Below are 16200 nucleotides of genomic sequence, written 5' to 3'. Positions count from 1 at the left end.
TGCAGCTGCATTAAAAATCGGGGAGTCCGTCAGGGACCACATATAATTACTCAGTACAAAGTTATGATTTATATAGGAATAAAATTAGAAGGAAAAGCAGAAAGATTAGATTGATTAGACAGAAGATTAGATCAGGCATAGGCAACCTCTGGCTCTCCAGATGTTTGGGTCTACAATTCCCATCATCTCTGACCACTGGTCCTGTTAGCTAGGGATGATGGGAATTGTAGTCCCAAACATCTGGAGAGCCAAAGGTTGCCTATGCCTGGATTAGATCGATGTACTCCCTGATGTTCTTTGCCTGTTTGTTTGCATGTCTAACTCATTAAAGTAACATATGAAGGTTCCGCTTCATATGTTTTATCTCTTTCAACCTGTCTTCAATATGAGCATTGTTCAAACATTATTACTCAGTTGTACTATAAACAATACCCTGAAATTTCAGTATCCATGGTGGTTGTTAGCTGCATCAGGACTTTGTACTTTGCTTAAGCGTTTAAGGAAGTAGTAATGGTAAATGGGGCTTTTTGGCTGACAAGGTTCCTATTCACAATCCAACTGAAATTGAAGGAAAGGTAACTTCAGGTTATAATTCGCCAGTAAATTTCTTTGACATTTAGATCAAGTTGAGTCTCAACAATGGGACACAAACAGACAAATGGCTTGGAGGATTTTCATACCTTTATTTTATTATAAAAACAATAATAATTTATTATTTATTCCCCACCCATCTGGCTGGGTTTTCCCAGACATTCCCAACAGAATAATAATAATAATAATAATAATAATAATAACAATAAAGCGACAAAACATCAAACATTAAAAATTTCCCTAAAGAGAGCTGCCTTCAGATGTCTTCTAAAAGTCAGATAGTTTTTTATTTCCTTGACAGCTTATTTCCTAAGAACAATCCTTTTTTATCCTTCTAGTAATTTTTTAATCTTAATTAATGAAAGTTTGTGGTCTCTATCAGTAGTGTCAAAGTAACTGAAATTTCAAATTTCAAATATAGCTTCCTTTTTTTAAAACTAGGAAAAAAGTTTAATACGGTGAAATAGTGCTAGTACAGTATGTAGGGCCAGTGGAGGTGTGCAAAGGAAAAAGCTAAGAAGATTATTATGATTTTGGCAACTGAAAATAGACTCTTCTTTTCCTTTTTTGCATGGGATAGGCCCTGTGTGTGTTTGAACAGCTAAGCATTAGAGTAGCACTTAGGTGCAGTAATGGGCTGGGAAGAGCCAACAAACTGAGGCTGAATCATGACAAGAAGGCGGCATGGTAGGTAGGGTTTGCAGTCTCCAGGAAGTAGCAGCTACATAGTTGGGAGGTTACCTCCTGGATCCAACATTGTCACTAGAGGCCAAAGTGGCCTTCGTGACAGAGAGTGCCTTTTCCCAGCATTGGCTGATTCACCAGCTATACTATTCCTGGGCAGGGATCTCTTTATATTTGTATTCCTGTAATCTCAGCAAATACTTAAGTATCCTTCCTTTTGCTGAGATACCCAGTTCTACCATGAAAACAGTAAAAAAAACCACTGCCTACATAATACCAACATAATACAGAAAGTTTTAGGCACCACCTAGTGGCAACAGCCTTGTGGTTACAGAAAGGAAATATTCCTTTTCATAAGTGATAAGGAATGCGGGTGGCGTTGTGGTCTAAACCACTGAGCCTCTTGAACTTGTCAACTTGAAGGTGGGCAGTTTGAATCCCTGTGACAGAGTGAGCTCCCGTTGCTCTGTCCCAGCTTCTGCTAACCTAGCAGTTCAAAAGCATGAAAGTAGGTAAATAGGTACTACTGTTGTAGCACCCTGTTTGTGGTTAACGCTTAGCTGGAATGAAATATTCAACGCAGCAATAGAAAAATTAAAATAATAATTTATTTGTCAGACAAATAAATGATAGGCACAGTGGTATATGGTTACCAAAGCTCTGCCCCTTCCAGCCCTGATGGCCAGCACTTATATTTCCTCAGCCCAGCCCCCTTGCTCCTCCTTTGGCTGCCTCTGTCCAATCAGCCTGGTTGAAATTCCTATTGGCTGTTTGCTAGAACCAATCATAAAAGATACACCCATTTCCCATTACCTTTTATGGGAGACAAAGAGCTATATTTCCTTCTATCCATAAATGGCAGACAAGTAGCCATATATCTTACATTTGCCTCGACAAGGCACCTTAATTACCAGATCACCTTTTGCCCCTGTTGCCCCTGCATTCCAAAACAAATGGCTAAAACAAATGGCTCGTGGTATTAAATTCTATCTAAACAGAGATCTTGGGTTCACATTCTCACACACCATCAGTGAAATAAGAATCTAACATTTCTTACTTTCTAAATCCTTTGCCTAATTACATTAAGCTAACAAATCTCATACATAACATAGATAGCTTTTTAGAAGAAAAGGCCTTTGCAAAGTAAAAAGGAACTCAGTAAAAAACAGCTTCAAAAGAAGCCTCTTCAGTCCCAGCCAGCTGCTTTTCCCATTAGCTCTTCCCAAAATTTATTGCCCTTTAACTCTCTCAGTATACCTTAAACCTTAGGAAAATATGGCTAGAGTCTAATGAGAGGCACATGGTATTATTTTCTGTTAAACAATAAATCTTACTATTTACCAACTCTTAATTAGTGTTTTGCAGCTTGATTGTGAATATGTAGGGTCAGTGTAACCTTTGCTCCCAGCCTGTAATTCCCTTTTACAACTTTGAGAAACTTGTCTCCTGCTACTGCTATAAATCAGGGGGGCCCTTGCTCAGGAGAGCAGGAAGATAAACAACTTCCAAAGTACTTAGCCAGCTGGTTTCTGCCTGGCATGAAACATACAAACATTTGCAAATATATCTTTAAGCTCATTTTAAAATACAGGCCTTGATCAGATGCCTCACTGTGACAGGAAAGTAAAACGGTGTTTCCATGCACTCTGGTTTCCGTCATAATGTTCTGTTGCACTGGAAACGGTTTAGTCATGCTGGCCACATGACCAGGAAAGCTGTCTGTGGACAGACGCTGGCTCCCTCGGCCTGAAAGAGAGATGAGCGCCACAACCCCATAGTCGCCTTTGACAAGACTTAACCATCCAAGGGTCCTTTACCTTTTGCACCTTTATGAGGTTCTGAAACAAAATGTTGCCTTTTGGAGTGCTTCTTTTCAGAGTTCCAACTACTCTAGACCAACCCCTTAGTTTTCTTTTCAGTTGCAAACTGTCAGTCAGCATTCCATATCCACTGAACATGCTCAGGGTTCTCAGATCTCCCCGTCTGACCTGAAGTCGCCAGGCTTGCCTGGAGGTGGAGGACTTGAATCTTCAGGTGCGTGAGAATTTTAAAAAATATTATTATTAAAGCACTAAGAAGACTGTGCATTCAGCTTGCAAGCTTAATATTGGCAGGAGCTGGCTACAAATTATAGCATAGGCACTCTGGGGAATTTGTCCTTGTCTCCTCTCTCCCAATTAACCTCCATCTCCAGGGCCCACTCCATGACATCACAGGGAAATGCCCCACTAATGTCACCAGGAGCCACCACCAAGTCTCAGGTTTGGACCCTGAAATCTCTGGGTCTGGGATACTGCGGACCTGGCAGCCATAGTCCTCAATGGGTTTCAGGGGGTAGGGTGGAGAGGGTGTCCCACCATTTGAGGGTTTTTTTTGGAGGGGGGAGGTATGTCCAGCCGTAGCTGCATTAAATTATTTTAACTTATTCATTGGTGTATATCAGGCAAGGCCAAACTCGGCCCTCCAGATGTTTTGGGACTACAATTCCCATCATCCCTGACCACTGGTCTTGTTAAATAGGGATGATGGGAGTTGTAGTCCCAAAACATCTAGAAGGCCAAGTATGGCCATGCCTGGTGTATATAGACAACTCACTCTTCTATACTACAATAGGTCCATTCCTAACTGGATAACACATTCCAGAAGACAGTGTTGGACGGAGACTATAACTGTTTTGTTGTTATTGTTTAGTCGTGTCCGACTCTTCGTGACCCCATGGACCAGAGCATGCCAGGCACTCCTGCCTTCCACTGCCTCCACAGTTTGGTCAAAACTGTTTGCTCCGTGGCAATTGTGCAATGGTATACCAGAGTTCTACCCTTTTTTAAATCAAGGAATATGGTGTAAGGTGTCACCAGTATGTGGAAACATCTAGCTGGTATTTCTTTTGAGTACTGTATTCAGATCAGCAGAAGAGCCTCTCCTGGGTGTTCCTGAGTTGTATTGTGCCGGCCCACGGAAGAGCCTTTTCAGCGGTGCCTCCACATCTGTGGAATAACCCCCTCAGCGAGGTGTGTCAACTCTGTGCTCTTTCAGATGCTGCATACAAACGTCACCTTTGTCATCAAGAGGCTGGTGGATTAAGACATTTTTAGGGTGTTTTACATTACAGTACTCTGTTTATGTAATTTATGAGCATTATTTTAATTCTTTTACATAAGTAATCTCTCTCTCTCTCTCTCTCTCTCTCTCTCTCTCTCACACACACACACACACACAAAATTAGAGGCTGAGGAAGAATAATCAAGCGCCTGTTGCCAGTGGCGTAGCGTGGATTGTCAGCACCCGGGGCAAGGCAAGTAATTTGCGCCCCCTAACCCGTGGATTTGTGCCCCCTAACCCTAACACCCAGATGTTGCGCCCGGTGCGGCCGGCCCCCACTGCACCCCCCACGCTACGCTACGCCACTGCCTGTTGCTGCCTCAGAAACATGAACCATCATTCTAGACCTGACTGTGAAAAGCTCATAAGAACATAAGCAGAGCTTGCTGGAGCAAATAGCCCACAAGTCTAGCATCCTGTTCTCACAGTGGCCAACCAGATGCCTATAGGAAACCCCCAAACAGTACCTGACTAGTCTCGCTACTGTGGTTTCCAGCAAGTGGTATTCTGAGGGGATGGAGAACACAGCCACCGTGTTTAGAAGTACAGTAGTAGCAGTAATAATACTACTACTTTTATTATTTATACCACGCCCATCTCGCTGGGTTGCCCCAGCCAGCCCTTTCCTACATCTATCCGTGTAATCTTTGACACCTATCCATGTTGGTGACAATTGCCTCACCCTGTGGGAGCAATTCCCGTTCGACCACGCGCCGTGTGAATTTGTCCCCCCGCCCCTTTTTGCCTGTACTGACTCGCCCCACTTTCCAGCTTCCTTCGGTGCCCCAAGAACCCTAGCAGCGCTACGAGGCAGAAACAGGGGACACGGGTGTGTGGAGAGAACGGGCAGGGGGACAGACTCGTGTCTGCCCTCCCCTCCCTTTTAACCTTTTCTTGTTTTCAAAACGCTTGCATTTGGCTGGGCAGGCCTGCACGCGGCGTTTGCGGTTTAGACTGATTTGTTTAATTCAAAGACTGGGAGGAAGAAGGCCCTTCTTTAGCCAGCGGTCACGAGACCGGGCAAAAAAGGCCGACGAGCACATGACTTTTTCCCCGGGCAGAAAAGGAGACTCTCCACGCTGCTGCTCGGAGCAAGGCGCAGCAAGAGTAGGAGGCGGCGGCGGCGCCCGCACGCTGCAGCAGCTGCAGGCCCGAAGGTGGCGCCGTGGCTCCGTAGATGGCGCCGTCGAGCCGGATCCCGGAAGCGGCAGCCTTGGGGATGCACCCGGCAGCGGGGTTGGGCGACGGCTGCTGCTGCTGCTGCTCGGATTGGCCGCCGGCCGCAGGAGAGGAAGGTGGGCACCGGCGGCGGCGGCGGGCTTGTAGGGTGATGGTGGCCGTCGGGTCATGCTGCTGAAGCTCCTGCAGAGACAGACCTATACCTGCCTCTCCCACAGGTATGGGCCTTGCCTTTGCCTCGGAGGCATCGTCCTCATGATCGTCTCTGCCCTGCAGTTCGGAGAGGTGAGTGGAGACCTGCGGGGCCCGCTCCGGAGCAGCCGCCAGCCGGGAGCCGGGGGGTTGTTTTGTTTGCAGCCCTCCCAAGTATCCCCTCCCTCAGCCGCACTTCCAGGATCCTTCTCCCGACTGCACTTCCCTTAAAATCCTGCTACCTCCTTCCCACCTTGCATGTGACAGACAGTCCCGGTTTTCCTCTTCCCGTCTCCGCTCCAGCCCCCCCCCGCCCCCCGCCCCCCGCCATCTTTCCTTTCCCCTGCATTTAAGCAGCTGCGTTACAGGCACAATTATTTTCTCCTTCATTGCATCTCCTGTGTCGGGAAGATCGCAGCCTGGTAGGTATGTTACTCCTAAAGACTCGTAGATTTTAGCAGAAACTTTATTTACAGCACGTGGTGCACCCTTCTCATCTTCCTGAAGCTCCCACCCGTTGTTCTATACGCACATCGTTTCCCTTGCCACTCTTTAATTGCCATTTTCTCTCATTTATATTGCGCCCACCCCCCTACATTCCTCCTGCCTTTCTCTGGATTTCTCCTTGCATTTGTTATACTTCCTTTCTTTATTCATAGCCCACATTATCTACTGCACAGTTTCCTATAGTCTCCCAGCGTTCTTCTTCCGCCATATTCTATTCCTCCAGAAGTTTTGGGCTACAACTTCCATCACCCCTCCCAGCAGGAATAGTTGTGCTGACTGGAGCAGATGGGAATTGTAGTTTGAAACATCTGGAGGGCACCAGGTTGGCCAAGGCACTAGTAGGGATCATTCCCAGTACTTTATGATGTTACCCAGGCAGCTTTGCTGTGTGGGCCGTTGGGAGTGGAGCAGAGAGGTGGAGAACACCAAGGAGAATCATGAAGGGTGACTGCAGCTGGAGGAAGAACAAGCAAAATGTATAATAATAATAATAATAATAATAATAATAATAATTTATTATTTATACCCTGCCCATCTGGCTGAGTTTCCCCAGCCACTCTGGGCGTCTTCCAATCGAGTGTTAAAAACAATCCAGCATTAAATATGTGTGTGTACTTTTCCCTTTTCTTGGTGAGTGGTGGCAACTAAAACTTGCTGTCAGCAGAGACTGTGGTTAATAGATAGGCCTGAGATAGTGCTAGCCACTCCACCAAAATATACATGTGATACTTGCAGAGGAACTACTCTGTATCTTGTCAGTTTCTGATGCCTGTGTTCATGCAGATCTTGTGATCTGATGTGTCCCTGCTCTGTTCTTTCTCAGTTTTATCTCATTGTCTATTTCCAGTGTTGGGCCTCAGTGGGGAACAATGTGCTTAATAACATAAGAACACAGCAACAAACTTTTGTTTCCTAGTTCTCAACATAAAGTCTTCATGCTGAAATAGTTTGTGGGATTGAGGCATCTGATTTATCTTGCTGACAGGGGAGGGGAGGGAAAGTGAGATAAGATGTGAACATTGAGTCCTTGAGTCTGACAAGTTGTGCAGATTTTGTAAATTTATGGATGTAAAAAAAGAATTTAGTCATCTAAAAACCAGCTTGGATGGTCTGGAACGGCTCTTGAGGTTTGCATGTCTATGTGAGTAAAATGGAGAATTTCAGGAAAAACCAGATTAAGTTTTGCTCTTCTTACAGTGTAATCCTAAACGAGTCTACTGAGATGGAAGTCCTGTTGAATTCAGTGGGGCTTACTCCCAGTGAGTGGGGTTAGGATTGTAGCCTTGGAAGAAATCTTTTCAGTAGGAGGGAACTCAAACATTGTCTTATTCCTTGCTAAAGTGTAAGTGGTCCTGCTCTTCTTTCTACATTGGTCTCTCCAGATGACCTGTTTATTGCACATTCATTCTGATTTGTTTGCATCCCGTTAGCAATTCTTTCTTCTCACACTTTAAAATGCATTTTCTTGTCACTTTCCAAACAGCAGTGAGGTGGAAGGATGCTTTAATCTTCTTTAAATGTGCAAACCTAAAGTTCTGGTATATGATCGATTCACTGCTGTAAAATAATGACAGCCTGGGATTGCCCTGTACTACCACCTGAAGATCAGTGCCACTGATTTTAAATGTCAACCCAATGCATCACCATTTTAGGGTATGATATAAGATACTCCTTCTTTTGTAGGTTGTTCTAGAGTGGAGTCGGGACCAGTATCATGTTTTGTTTGACTCTTATAGAGACAACGTTGCTGGGAAATCATTTCAGAACAGGTAAGTCTTGGATCCAGAATGGCAGTCCCCCCCCCTTCCTTGTGTTTGTGAAAGCATTGGTGAACAGTAGCACAGTTTAACCTTTGCACAACCCGTTCTTTCCCCACCTTCAAGCTGTCATTGCTGAAACAGTTTTCGATGGTGGGGGAAAGCGCCCGCAACTTTGCCTGCATGCAGTGGCGTAGCGTGGGTTGTCAGCACCCGGGGCAAGGCAAGTAATTTGCACCCCCTAACCTGTGGATTTGTGCCCCCTAACCCCCAGATGTTGCGCCCGGTGCGGCCGGCCCCCCCTGCACCCCCCACGCCACGCCACTGCCTGCATGTTGCTTTGTTTCAGTCCTTCCTTCCTTCCTACAGTCTATATATGAATCAGATTTCTGATGATGTGGAGGAGAATGCAGAAGAAAAAGTATGGTTGCAGAAAATGGCGATAAAACTTTTCCACATGCTTGGCTGCCACTTTGATCCTCTGTTCATCTTTTCCATTGAACCTGCATATAGGTGTGCAGTCTTTGTATCTATTGCCCCTTCCGCACTGTACATTTAAAACTGTATTATGCCATCTTGAACAGTTATGGCTTTCCCTAAAGAATCTTGGGAACAGTAGTTTGTGAAAGGTATTGAAAGTTGTTAGGACACCGTGTATTCCCCCCACAGAACTACAATTTCCAAAGTTCCGGGTGAAGAAGAGAGATTGATTGTTAAATCCATCTGAGAAATGTATCTTGTCTGTTTTGGCTTGCTCCTCAACTCAAACTCCTTGGTGTGATGCAGCTTCACTTAAACACACCTTTCCTCAAATCTTCTGTGAGCCTCAGGCAGATGGAAGCAGTGCAAGAGACTCACGCTGCTCCTTCCTAATGCTGCAGGGGAGTCCCTGCACCCCAAAGTCCTCCTCATGTGGCGGAGGATTCTTGTGTTCCACTGAAGCTTTGGAGCAGGTGGAAACTTTTGCTTGTTTTTAAGCTCAGCACATTGTGTGAGACTTCCCTCTGAGTTCTCCACAGTTTTTGGAGGTGACGTGGGGTGCAGAGGATCTATGAGTCATCCTATTCAGAGAATAGTATGTTGTCCCTAAGAGCCAATGATAAACGAGGGACCACTTTTAAAAGAGGGAGTGTCTGTAGTTGCAGCTGGTCTGCAATGCCCTCATCTCAGCAATTAAAGGTTCAGGCCACCTGATAGCAAAGTATTTGATAAAATGGATACACCATTACCTCTGGGTAGTCCGTTGTGCATATGCTACATCTGATTTTCAATATCATATTGTATTATTGGGGGGGGGGCTCAGCCCTCCTATTTGCTTCTCTCGCCACCCCCCCATAACCCGCTAGACCAGGGTGGCTGCAAAAGTACTTCAGCATAGAACCTGCAGGCCGCATGCTACTGTGTCCTGCAGAGAAGCAGAGAGAGAACCCTTCTAATGCCTTACCAAAGCCGGATAACTGAGGTGCCAGACTTTGGGAAGGAGGTGTGAAGCTCTGGAAGGGGCCTAGAATCCTCCCTCTTCCTTTCCAAAGCTGAGAAAGCACTATAACTAGGCTTTCCGAAGGAGGCTGGATGACTGTAGCATCGTGTCAGGAGAGCCTTCACACCTCCTTCCCAAATCTGAGCGCTGACATGGGGGGGGGGGCGTCAAATGTAGCTGAGGGCCACCCAAGAAGGCATTGAGGACCACATGCAGCCCTCGGGCCATGCATGGCCCTGCTCTAGACCTTTCTCAACACACTCTGTGCAACTACAAAGCTCCCTGAGAGCCAGTGTGATGTAGTGGTTAAGAGCAGTAGATTCGTAATCTGGGGAACCGGGTTTGCGTCTCCGCTCCTCCACCTGCAGCTGCTGGGTGACCTTGGGCCAGTCACACTTCTCTGAAGTCTCTCAGCCCCACTCACCTCACAGAGTGTTTGTTGTGGGGGAGGAAGGGAAAGGAGAATGTTAGCCGCTTTGAGACTCCTTTGGGTAGTGATAAAGCGGGATATCAAATCCAAACTCTTCTTCTTCTTCCCTTTTCACATTCCTAAACTCATTTCTGAAACAATTTCTCTTTTCTGCAGCTCCACTTTCCACCCACTTTTTCTCTTCACCCATATGGCCATACCTCTCCTACTGTATTTTTGCAACTCCACCCCCCTTATTGTTTAATTACTTTGTTAGAAACCTATTGGAATAGAAGAATGTAAATGGGAACAGTAAAATGTGTTATAGCTCACTAATTTGGTTTTGACTGTGGTGGAGAAGTCATAGTCATGCCGGGTTTGAGTTTGAATCATAAAGATTACTCACTTGTTTCTGTCTTCTGACTTCAATGCCAAACAAGCATTAATACATCTCTCCTCCCCGCCCCCCAAACCACAGGACGTAAGTAACTGTGAATTTTTAAATTAGCTTTTAAAATGTATAATATTGTGATCCTCAAGCTTCTTTTTCTTTCTGAAGTAATTAGTCAAAATAAATTTGGGGGCGGTTGCATCGGCTCCCTAAAGTTCAGCAAAGCAGGAAAATTGTCTAGAAAGGTAATCTTCATTGAAAGCAGGGTGTAGTCTTTGAGGTCATGTTGCTACGAAACATTTGTGGCAATTCTTCTCCACAGAAAATATAATCACTATTAGACATTTTAAGTCCTCAGATATACATTGCACTCACTGGTATAGTATACCTCCTGTCTACCAAGTAAAGTATTTATTTTCATTGTTGAAGAACAATGAATGGTGTTTTTTTTTCCTTTGTAAACAGCAGCCGAATGAGGATGTGGCTGATGTTATCAGTCTTAATATTTCAGTTGGCTGCAGTGACCTATCTCTTCCTGGTTGCATGACCTGTAAGATAACAGTATCTTTATATATCTGAAAATACAGTGCAGAACGTAACATCACCTTGGGTATTAGCATCTTCATTATGTTTTTAATATTGGGAATATTTGTTATGGCTGAGAAATGGAGGAAGAGCTGAGAACTGGGAGCACAACCTGTACCTTTCTTTCTCCTCTTCCCGTACTTTAGACAGGTGGCAGCTGCAGAGACTGGTTTCCTGGTTTGTTTTTTAGAACATCATAAGAGTCCTGCTAGACCAGACCAAAGATCTGTCTAGTGCAGCCTCCTGTTCACACAGTGACCAACTAGATCAGGGGTCAGCAATTTTTTTCAGCCGGTCCACCATCCCTCAGACCATGTGGTGGGCCGGACTATATTTTGAAAAAAATAATGAATAAATTCCTATGCCCCACAAATAACCCAGGGATGCATTTTAAATAAAAGCACACATTCTACTCATGTAAAAACACCAGGCAGGCCCCACAAATAACCCAGAGATGCATTTTAAATAAAAGCACACATTCTACTCATGTAAAAACACCAGGCAGGCCCCACAAATAACCCAGAGATGCATTTTAAATAAAAGCACACATTCTACTCATGTAAAAACACGCTGATTCCTTGACCGTCCGTGAGACGGATTGAGAAGGCAATTGGGCCAGATCCGGCCTCTGTGCCTTAGGTTGCCTACCCCTGAACTAGATGCTTGTGGAAAGCTCATAAGCAGGGACTGAATGCATCAGTCCTCTCCCTGCTTGTGGCTGCAGCTGGCGTTCAGAGGCTGCCTTTGACATTGGAAGCTAGTGGCATTTGATTAAAAGCTCTGCTTAAAAGTCTCCCAAGGAAGGAAAGTCCCACCACCTCTTGTTGGAAGTCTTTTCCATTGCTGAACAGCTCTTACTGTCAGAAAGTTCTTGTGATAGTGATTTTTATGTCTGAACTGAGCGATTAAATTTGCTCAGTGTGGGTTTAAGTGGAATTTACATGTGGCTAGGTTTGCAGCCTTGGTTATCTTGCCTGGCCCCTTGGGAGATGCATTGATGGAGAATGGAGATGCCTTTTGAAACACAGAGGCTTTCAGCAGCGGAAATTTCAAAACACTGACAATTTGGGAGCATTCACAGCTCATTGAAATAACACTAATGCTTGGGTGAAAGCAGTGCTGGCCCAAGTGAAAAGGGGGAACTTGGAGAAGGGCTCACAGGCCTCCTTTAATCTGAGATTGTCCTGGTCCGTTCTGTAGCCAAGAGAGGATGGAATAAAGTTTTCTGTGCAAATACATGAGGCTGACAAAGCAGCACAGTAAACATAAAATAGGGAAAGGCTGTATATAAATAAAATAGACACTGGCATTGATAACTCAGAATCTGCTATGGAACAGATCTTTTATTATAAACCATAATCTCCACCCAAGGGTTCGCAGTTTATGTTTGGATTATCATATCACAGGTATACAGGTTTTTCTCATGCTTTCTTTGACTGTGTACTCCTGTTTCCTGGAGGGAACAGGTGCTCACATCCAAACTGAGCAGAATTTAACTTTCCAGTTGTCAGCTATCAAACCGAGGTTAAATCCTGCTGGGAACAGCACTGAATTGAACCCTCCTACCCCTCAGCTTGACATCACAAGTGATGTCCACAGATTGACAGGTGGATGTGGGTTCAGGGTAGTGGACCTCATGGGCTAAATGACTGATGGGGCAAGATTAGAAACCGCTGGGGGCCATCCCTGGTTTAGAGCAACTGTGTCTCCCAGCCCTACCTAGAGATGCTGGGGTTTATACCTGGAACCTTTCTGAAGGCAAAGCAGGTTCTGTCCCACTAAGCTATGGCTCTTCCCTGAAGAGCTATGTGCTCTTCTCCTAACCTTCTGGAAGAGGAAATAATGGAGCCCTTCAAGAGCTGTCTTTTGTTCCATATCTGTCAGCACCGCCTCCTGATCAGAAACAGTATTTAAATCTGCTGCCGCCGCCAGACTGAAAGGATTTTCCATTTGTTTCTGTCTCATGCCTTCCTTTGTGTTCTAAGTGTCTGCCAGTCTCTTTGCATGAGCCAGATGATTAAAAATAAATTGTTTTTGGATAATTGGTGGTCTAGGATGGCTTGCCAGCATTTCAAGGATTGGGCAGACACAATAAATGTTTTAATTTTCCTTAACTAAAATTAAACTCTCTAGGGATGCCCGATTTAACTTGAGACACTTGTCCATCTGGATCAGCTCTCGAAAAAAACTGTTGTTATTTGGCCAATGCAAACCTTCCATTTATACAGCTGTGTGGGTCATGTTCCAGCTACTGAACAAAATCTGTTATTTATCATTAAGAGGCACGGCTAATTTGGGATGTAGCAGGGTATTAAGAATATCCCAGTAGACTATATTTTTGTAAGATAAAATAAGGTGTTGCAGAACCATTGCACACATGTTACAGGACTTTAATAATGGTGCAATAGCAAGCTTGTAAGGAAAAGATTCACCTGTAAGCCAATTCATGCAGGGTTCTGAGTGCATATATTCTCCATCTAGCTAGCAGGTCTTGAAAGGAATCCACATGCAATGATAGGAGCTGGAGAATTTTCCTTTTCTAAGACTGCAGAAGTAGATGCAAACAAATGGATATAAAGCTAATCAAACTAGGCAGTTTTGGACGGGCTAACCTCCAAGTATTATAAAACTTTGAAAGACTATCTAATTCAACCATTAAAGGAGGTTTGTAACAAAATCATGGAGGGGAAGAAGGCGCCGGAGTCGTGGAAAGATGCTTTTATTACACTTATACCGAAATCTGAGTCTGAAAAGACACAACTTAAGAACTACCGCCCCATATCCCTTCTAAATGTGGATTATAAAATTTTTGCAGATATTTTAGCTAATAGACTAAAAAAAGTATTAGCAGAGGAGATCCATAAAGACCAGGCAGGCTTTCTCCCAGGTAGACATTTGTCTGATAATACAAGGAATATAATTGATATTTTGGAAATATTACAAGTGAATATCAACACAAAAGCAGCTTTAATTTTTATTGATGCGGAGAAGGCCTTTGATAATATTTCTTGGAATTTTATGAAGAAAAATCTTAAGGGAATGGGGGTGGGACAAGGGTTTGAAAATGGTATAAGTGCAATTTATTCAGAACAAAAAGCTAAATTGATTGTTAATAATGTGGTGACTGAAGAATTGAAGATAGAAAAAGGAACACAACAGGGTTGCCCTATCCCTCCATTGTTATTTATTTCGGTCCTGGAGGTGCTGCTGAATATGATTAGAAGGGACCGCTTGATTAAAGGAGTTCAGGTCGGAGCCAAAGAATATAAATTGAAGGCTTTTGCAGATGACCTAGTTTTGACATTACAGGAGCCAGAATCTAGTACGAAAAGGGTATTAGAACTGATTCAAGAATTTGGTCAAGTGGCTGGATTTAAATTGAACAAGTTAAAAACGAAGGTCTTAGAGAAAAATTTAACACAGACAGAAAAAGAAAGGTTTCAGAATGAGACTGGTTTGACTTTAGTTAAGAAAGTGAAATACCTGGGGATAAACATGACAGCCAAAAATTTGAACTTATTTAAAGTCAACTATGAGAAATGCTGGTCAGAAGTTAAAAAAGACTTAGAAACATGGTCCAAATTGAAGCTTTCCTTGTTGGGTCGAATTGCAGTTATAAAGATGAATGTATTGTCAAAAATGTTATTTCTGTTTCAAACTTTGCAGATTGTGGACAAGATGGATTGTTTCAAGAAGTGGCAGAGAAGACATCTCTAAATATGTCTGGCAGGGCAAAAAGCCCAGAATAAAATTTAAAATATTAACTGACGTGAAGGAAAGAGGGGGGTTTGCCCTGCCAGACTTTAAACTTTATTATGAATCAGCAGCTTTCTGCTGGTTGAAAGACTGGCTGCTTCTTGAGAACACTGATATCTTGGATTTGGAAGGTTTTAATAATGCTTTTGGATGGCATGCATATTTGTGGTACGACAAGGTTAAAGCGCACAAAGCTTTCAAACACCATATTGTCAGGAAAGCATTATTTAATGTCTGGATAAGGTACAAAGATTTATTGGAAAGCAAGACCCCAAGGTGGTTGTCACCCATGGAGGCAAAGGCTCTGAAAAGACTCAATATGGAGGCCAAGTGGCCGAAATATTGGGAGATATTAGAACAAGAAGGAGATAAATTGAAATTGCAGAGTTTTGAGAAACTAAAAGATAAAGTGTGAGATTGGCTTCATTACTATCAAATAAGAGAGGCCTATAATACGGACAAAAAATTGGGCTTCCAGGTGGAAAAATCGAAATTGGAAACAGAACTGTTAGAACCTAAAACTAAGATTCTTTCAAGAATGTACAACTTGCTGTTGAAATGGAATACTCAGGATGAAACAGTTAAATCAGCTATGATTAAATGGGCACAGGACATTGGTCATAACATTATGTTTGCTGACTGGGAAAAGTTGTGGACCACCGGTATGAAATTTACGGCATGTAATGCCTTAAGAGAGAATATTATGAAAATGATTTATAGGTGGTACATGACCCCAGTCAAGCTTGCTAAAATTTATCACTTGCCTGATAACAAATGTTGGAAATGTAAAGAAACTGAGGGTACATTCTTTCACCTTTGGTGGACGTGCCCGAAGATTAAGGCTTTCTGGGAGATGATATATAATGAACTGAAAAAGGTATTTAAATATACCTTCCCTAAGAAACCAGAGGCCTTTCTCTTGGGCATAGTCGGCCAATTGGTGTTAAAGAAGGATAGAATGTTTTTTATGTATGCGACAACAGCAGCAAGAATACTTATCGCAAAGTATTGGAAGACACAAGATTTGCCCACCTTGGAAGAATGGCAGATGCAAGTAATGGACTATATGGAATTGGCAGAAATGACTGGCAGAATCCGAGACCTGGGAGAAGAAGCAGTGGAAGAGGATTGGAAGAAGTTTAAGAACTATTTGCAGAAACACTGTAAAGCAGTGGTGCCCAAACTTTTTTCAAGGAGGGCCAGATTTGATGAAGTGAAGGGCCGTGAGGGCCAACTAAAGTTGTTGCGCTTTTTTTAGGATTGAAATTGTTGAGCTTTTTTTGGGGGGGGGGGTTGAAGTTGTTGAGGGGTTTTTTGACGATTTTACCCCATAAACTAACTGCCGAAGGGGCCGGATTAGGCCCCCAAAACAGACTTTGGACATGTCTGTGGTAGAACCTTTGGCCAACAAGGAAATCAAAGGTGTGCTAAAGGTGGGAAAGGAGATTGCAGAGGAGCTGAACGGATTGTTTGCATCTGTCTTCAGAGCAGAAGACTCGCGAGTAACATAAAAGTAATAAGGTGAAACAGGGGAGATGCGAGCCAGGAAGGGTGACGGAAGGGCCCG

The 16200-nt window shown here is 43.7% G+C and overlaps 1 protein-coding gene across 1 annotated transcript in view; it reads left to right on the top strand.

Annotated features, from left to right (window-relative positions):
* Positions 1-5542: 5542 nt before the first annotated feature.
* GNPTAB (N-acetylglucosamine-1-phosphate transferase subunits alpha and beta) overlaps positions 5543-16200 on the top strand; it is a 50177-nt gene continuing 39519 nt past the window's right edge. Inside the window, exons 1-2 of the mRNA XM_081878791.1 lie at positions 5543-5841; positions 7939-8024. Of these exons, the coding sequence (XP_081734917.1) occupies positions 5725-5841; positions 7939-8024 (203 nt within the window). The 5' untranslated portion in view covers positions 5543-5724. The remainder of the gene's footprint in view (positions 5842-7938; positions 8025-16200) is intronic.

Source organism: Podarcis erhardii (genome assembly GCF_964252035.2).
Source record: "Podarcis erhardii genome assembly, chromosome: 10".
In the NCBI taxonomy this organism is placed as follows: domain Eukaryota; kingdom Metazoa; phylum Chordata; class Lepidosauria; order Squamata; family Lacertidae; genus Podarcis; species Podarcis erhardii.
The sequence above is the reverse complement of the archived record's forward strand: the minus strand, read 5'-3'. Positions and strand labels throughout refer to the sequence as shown.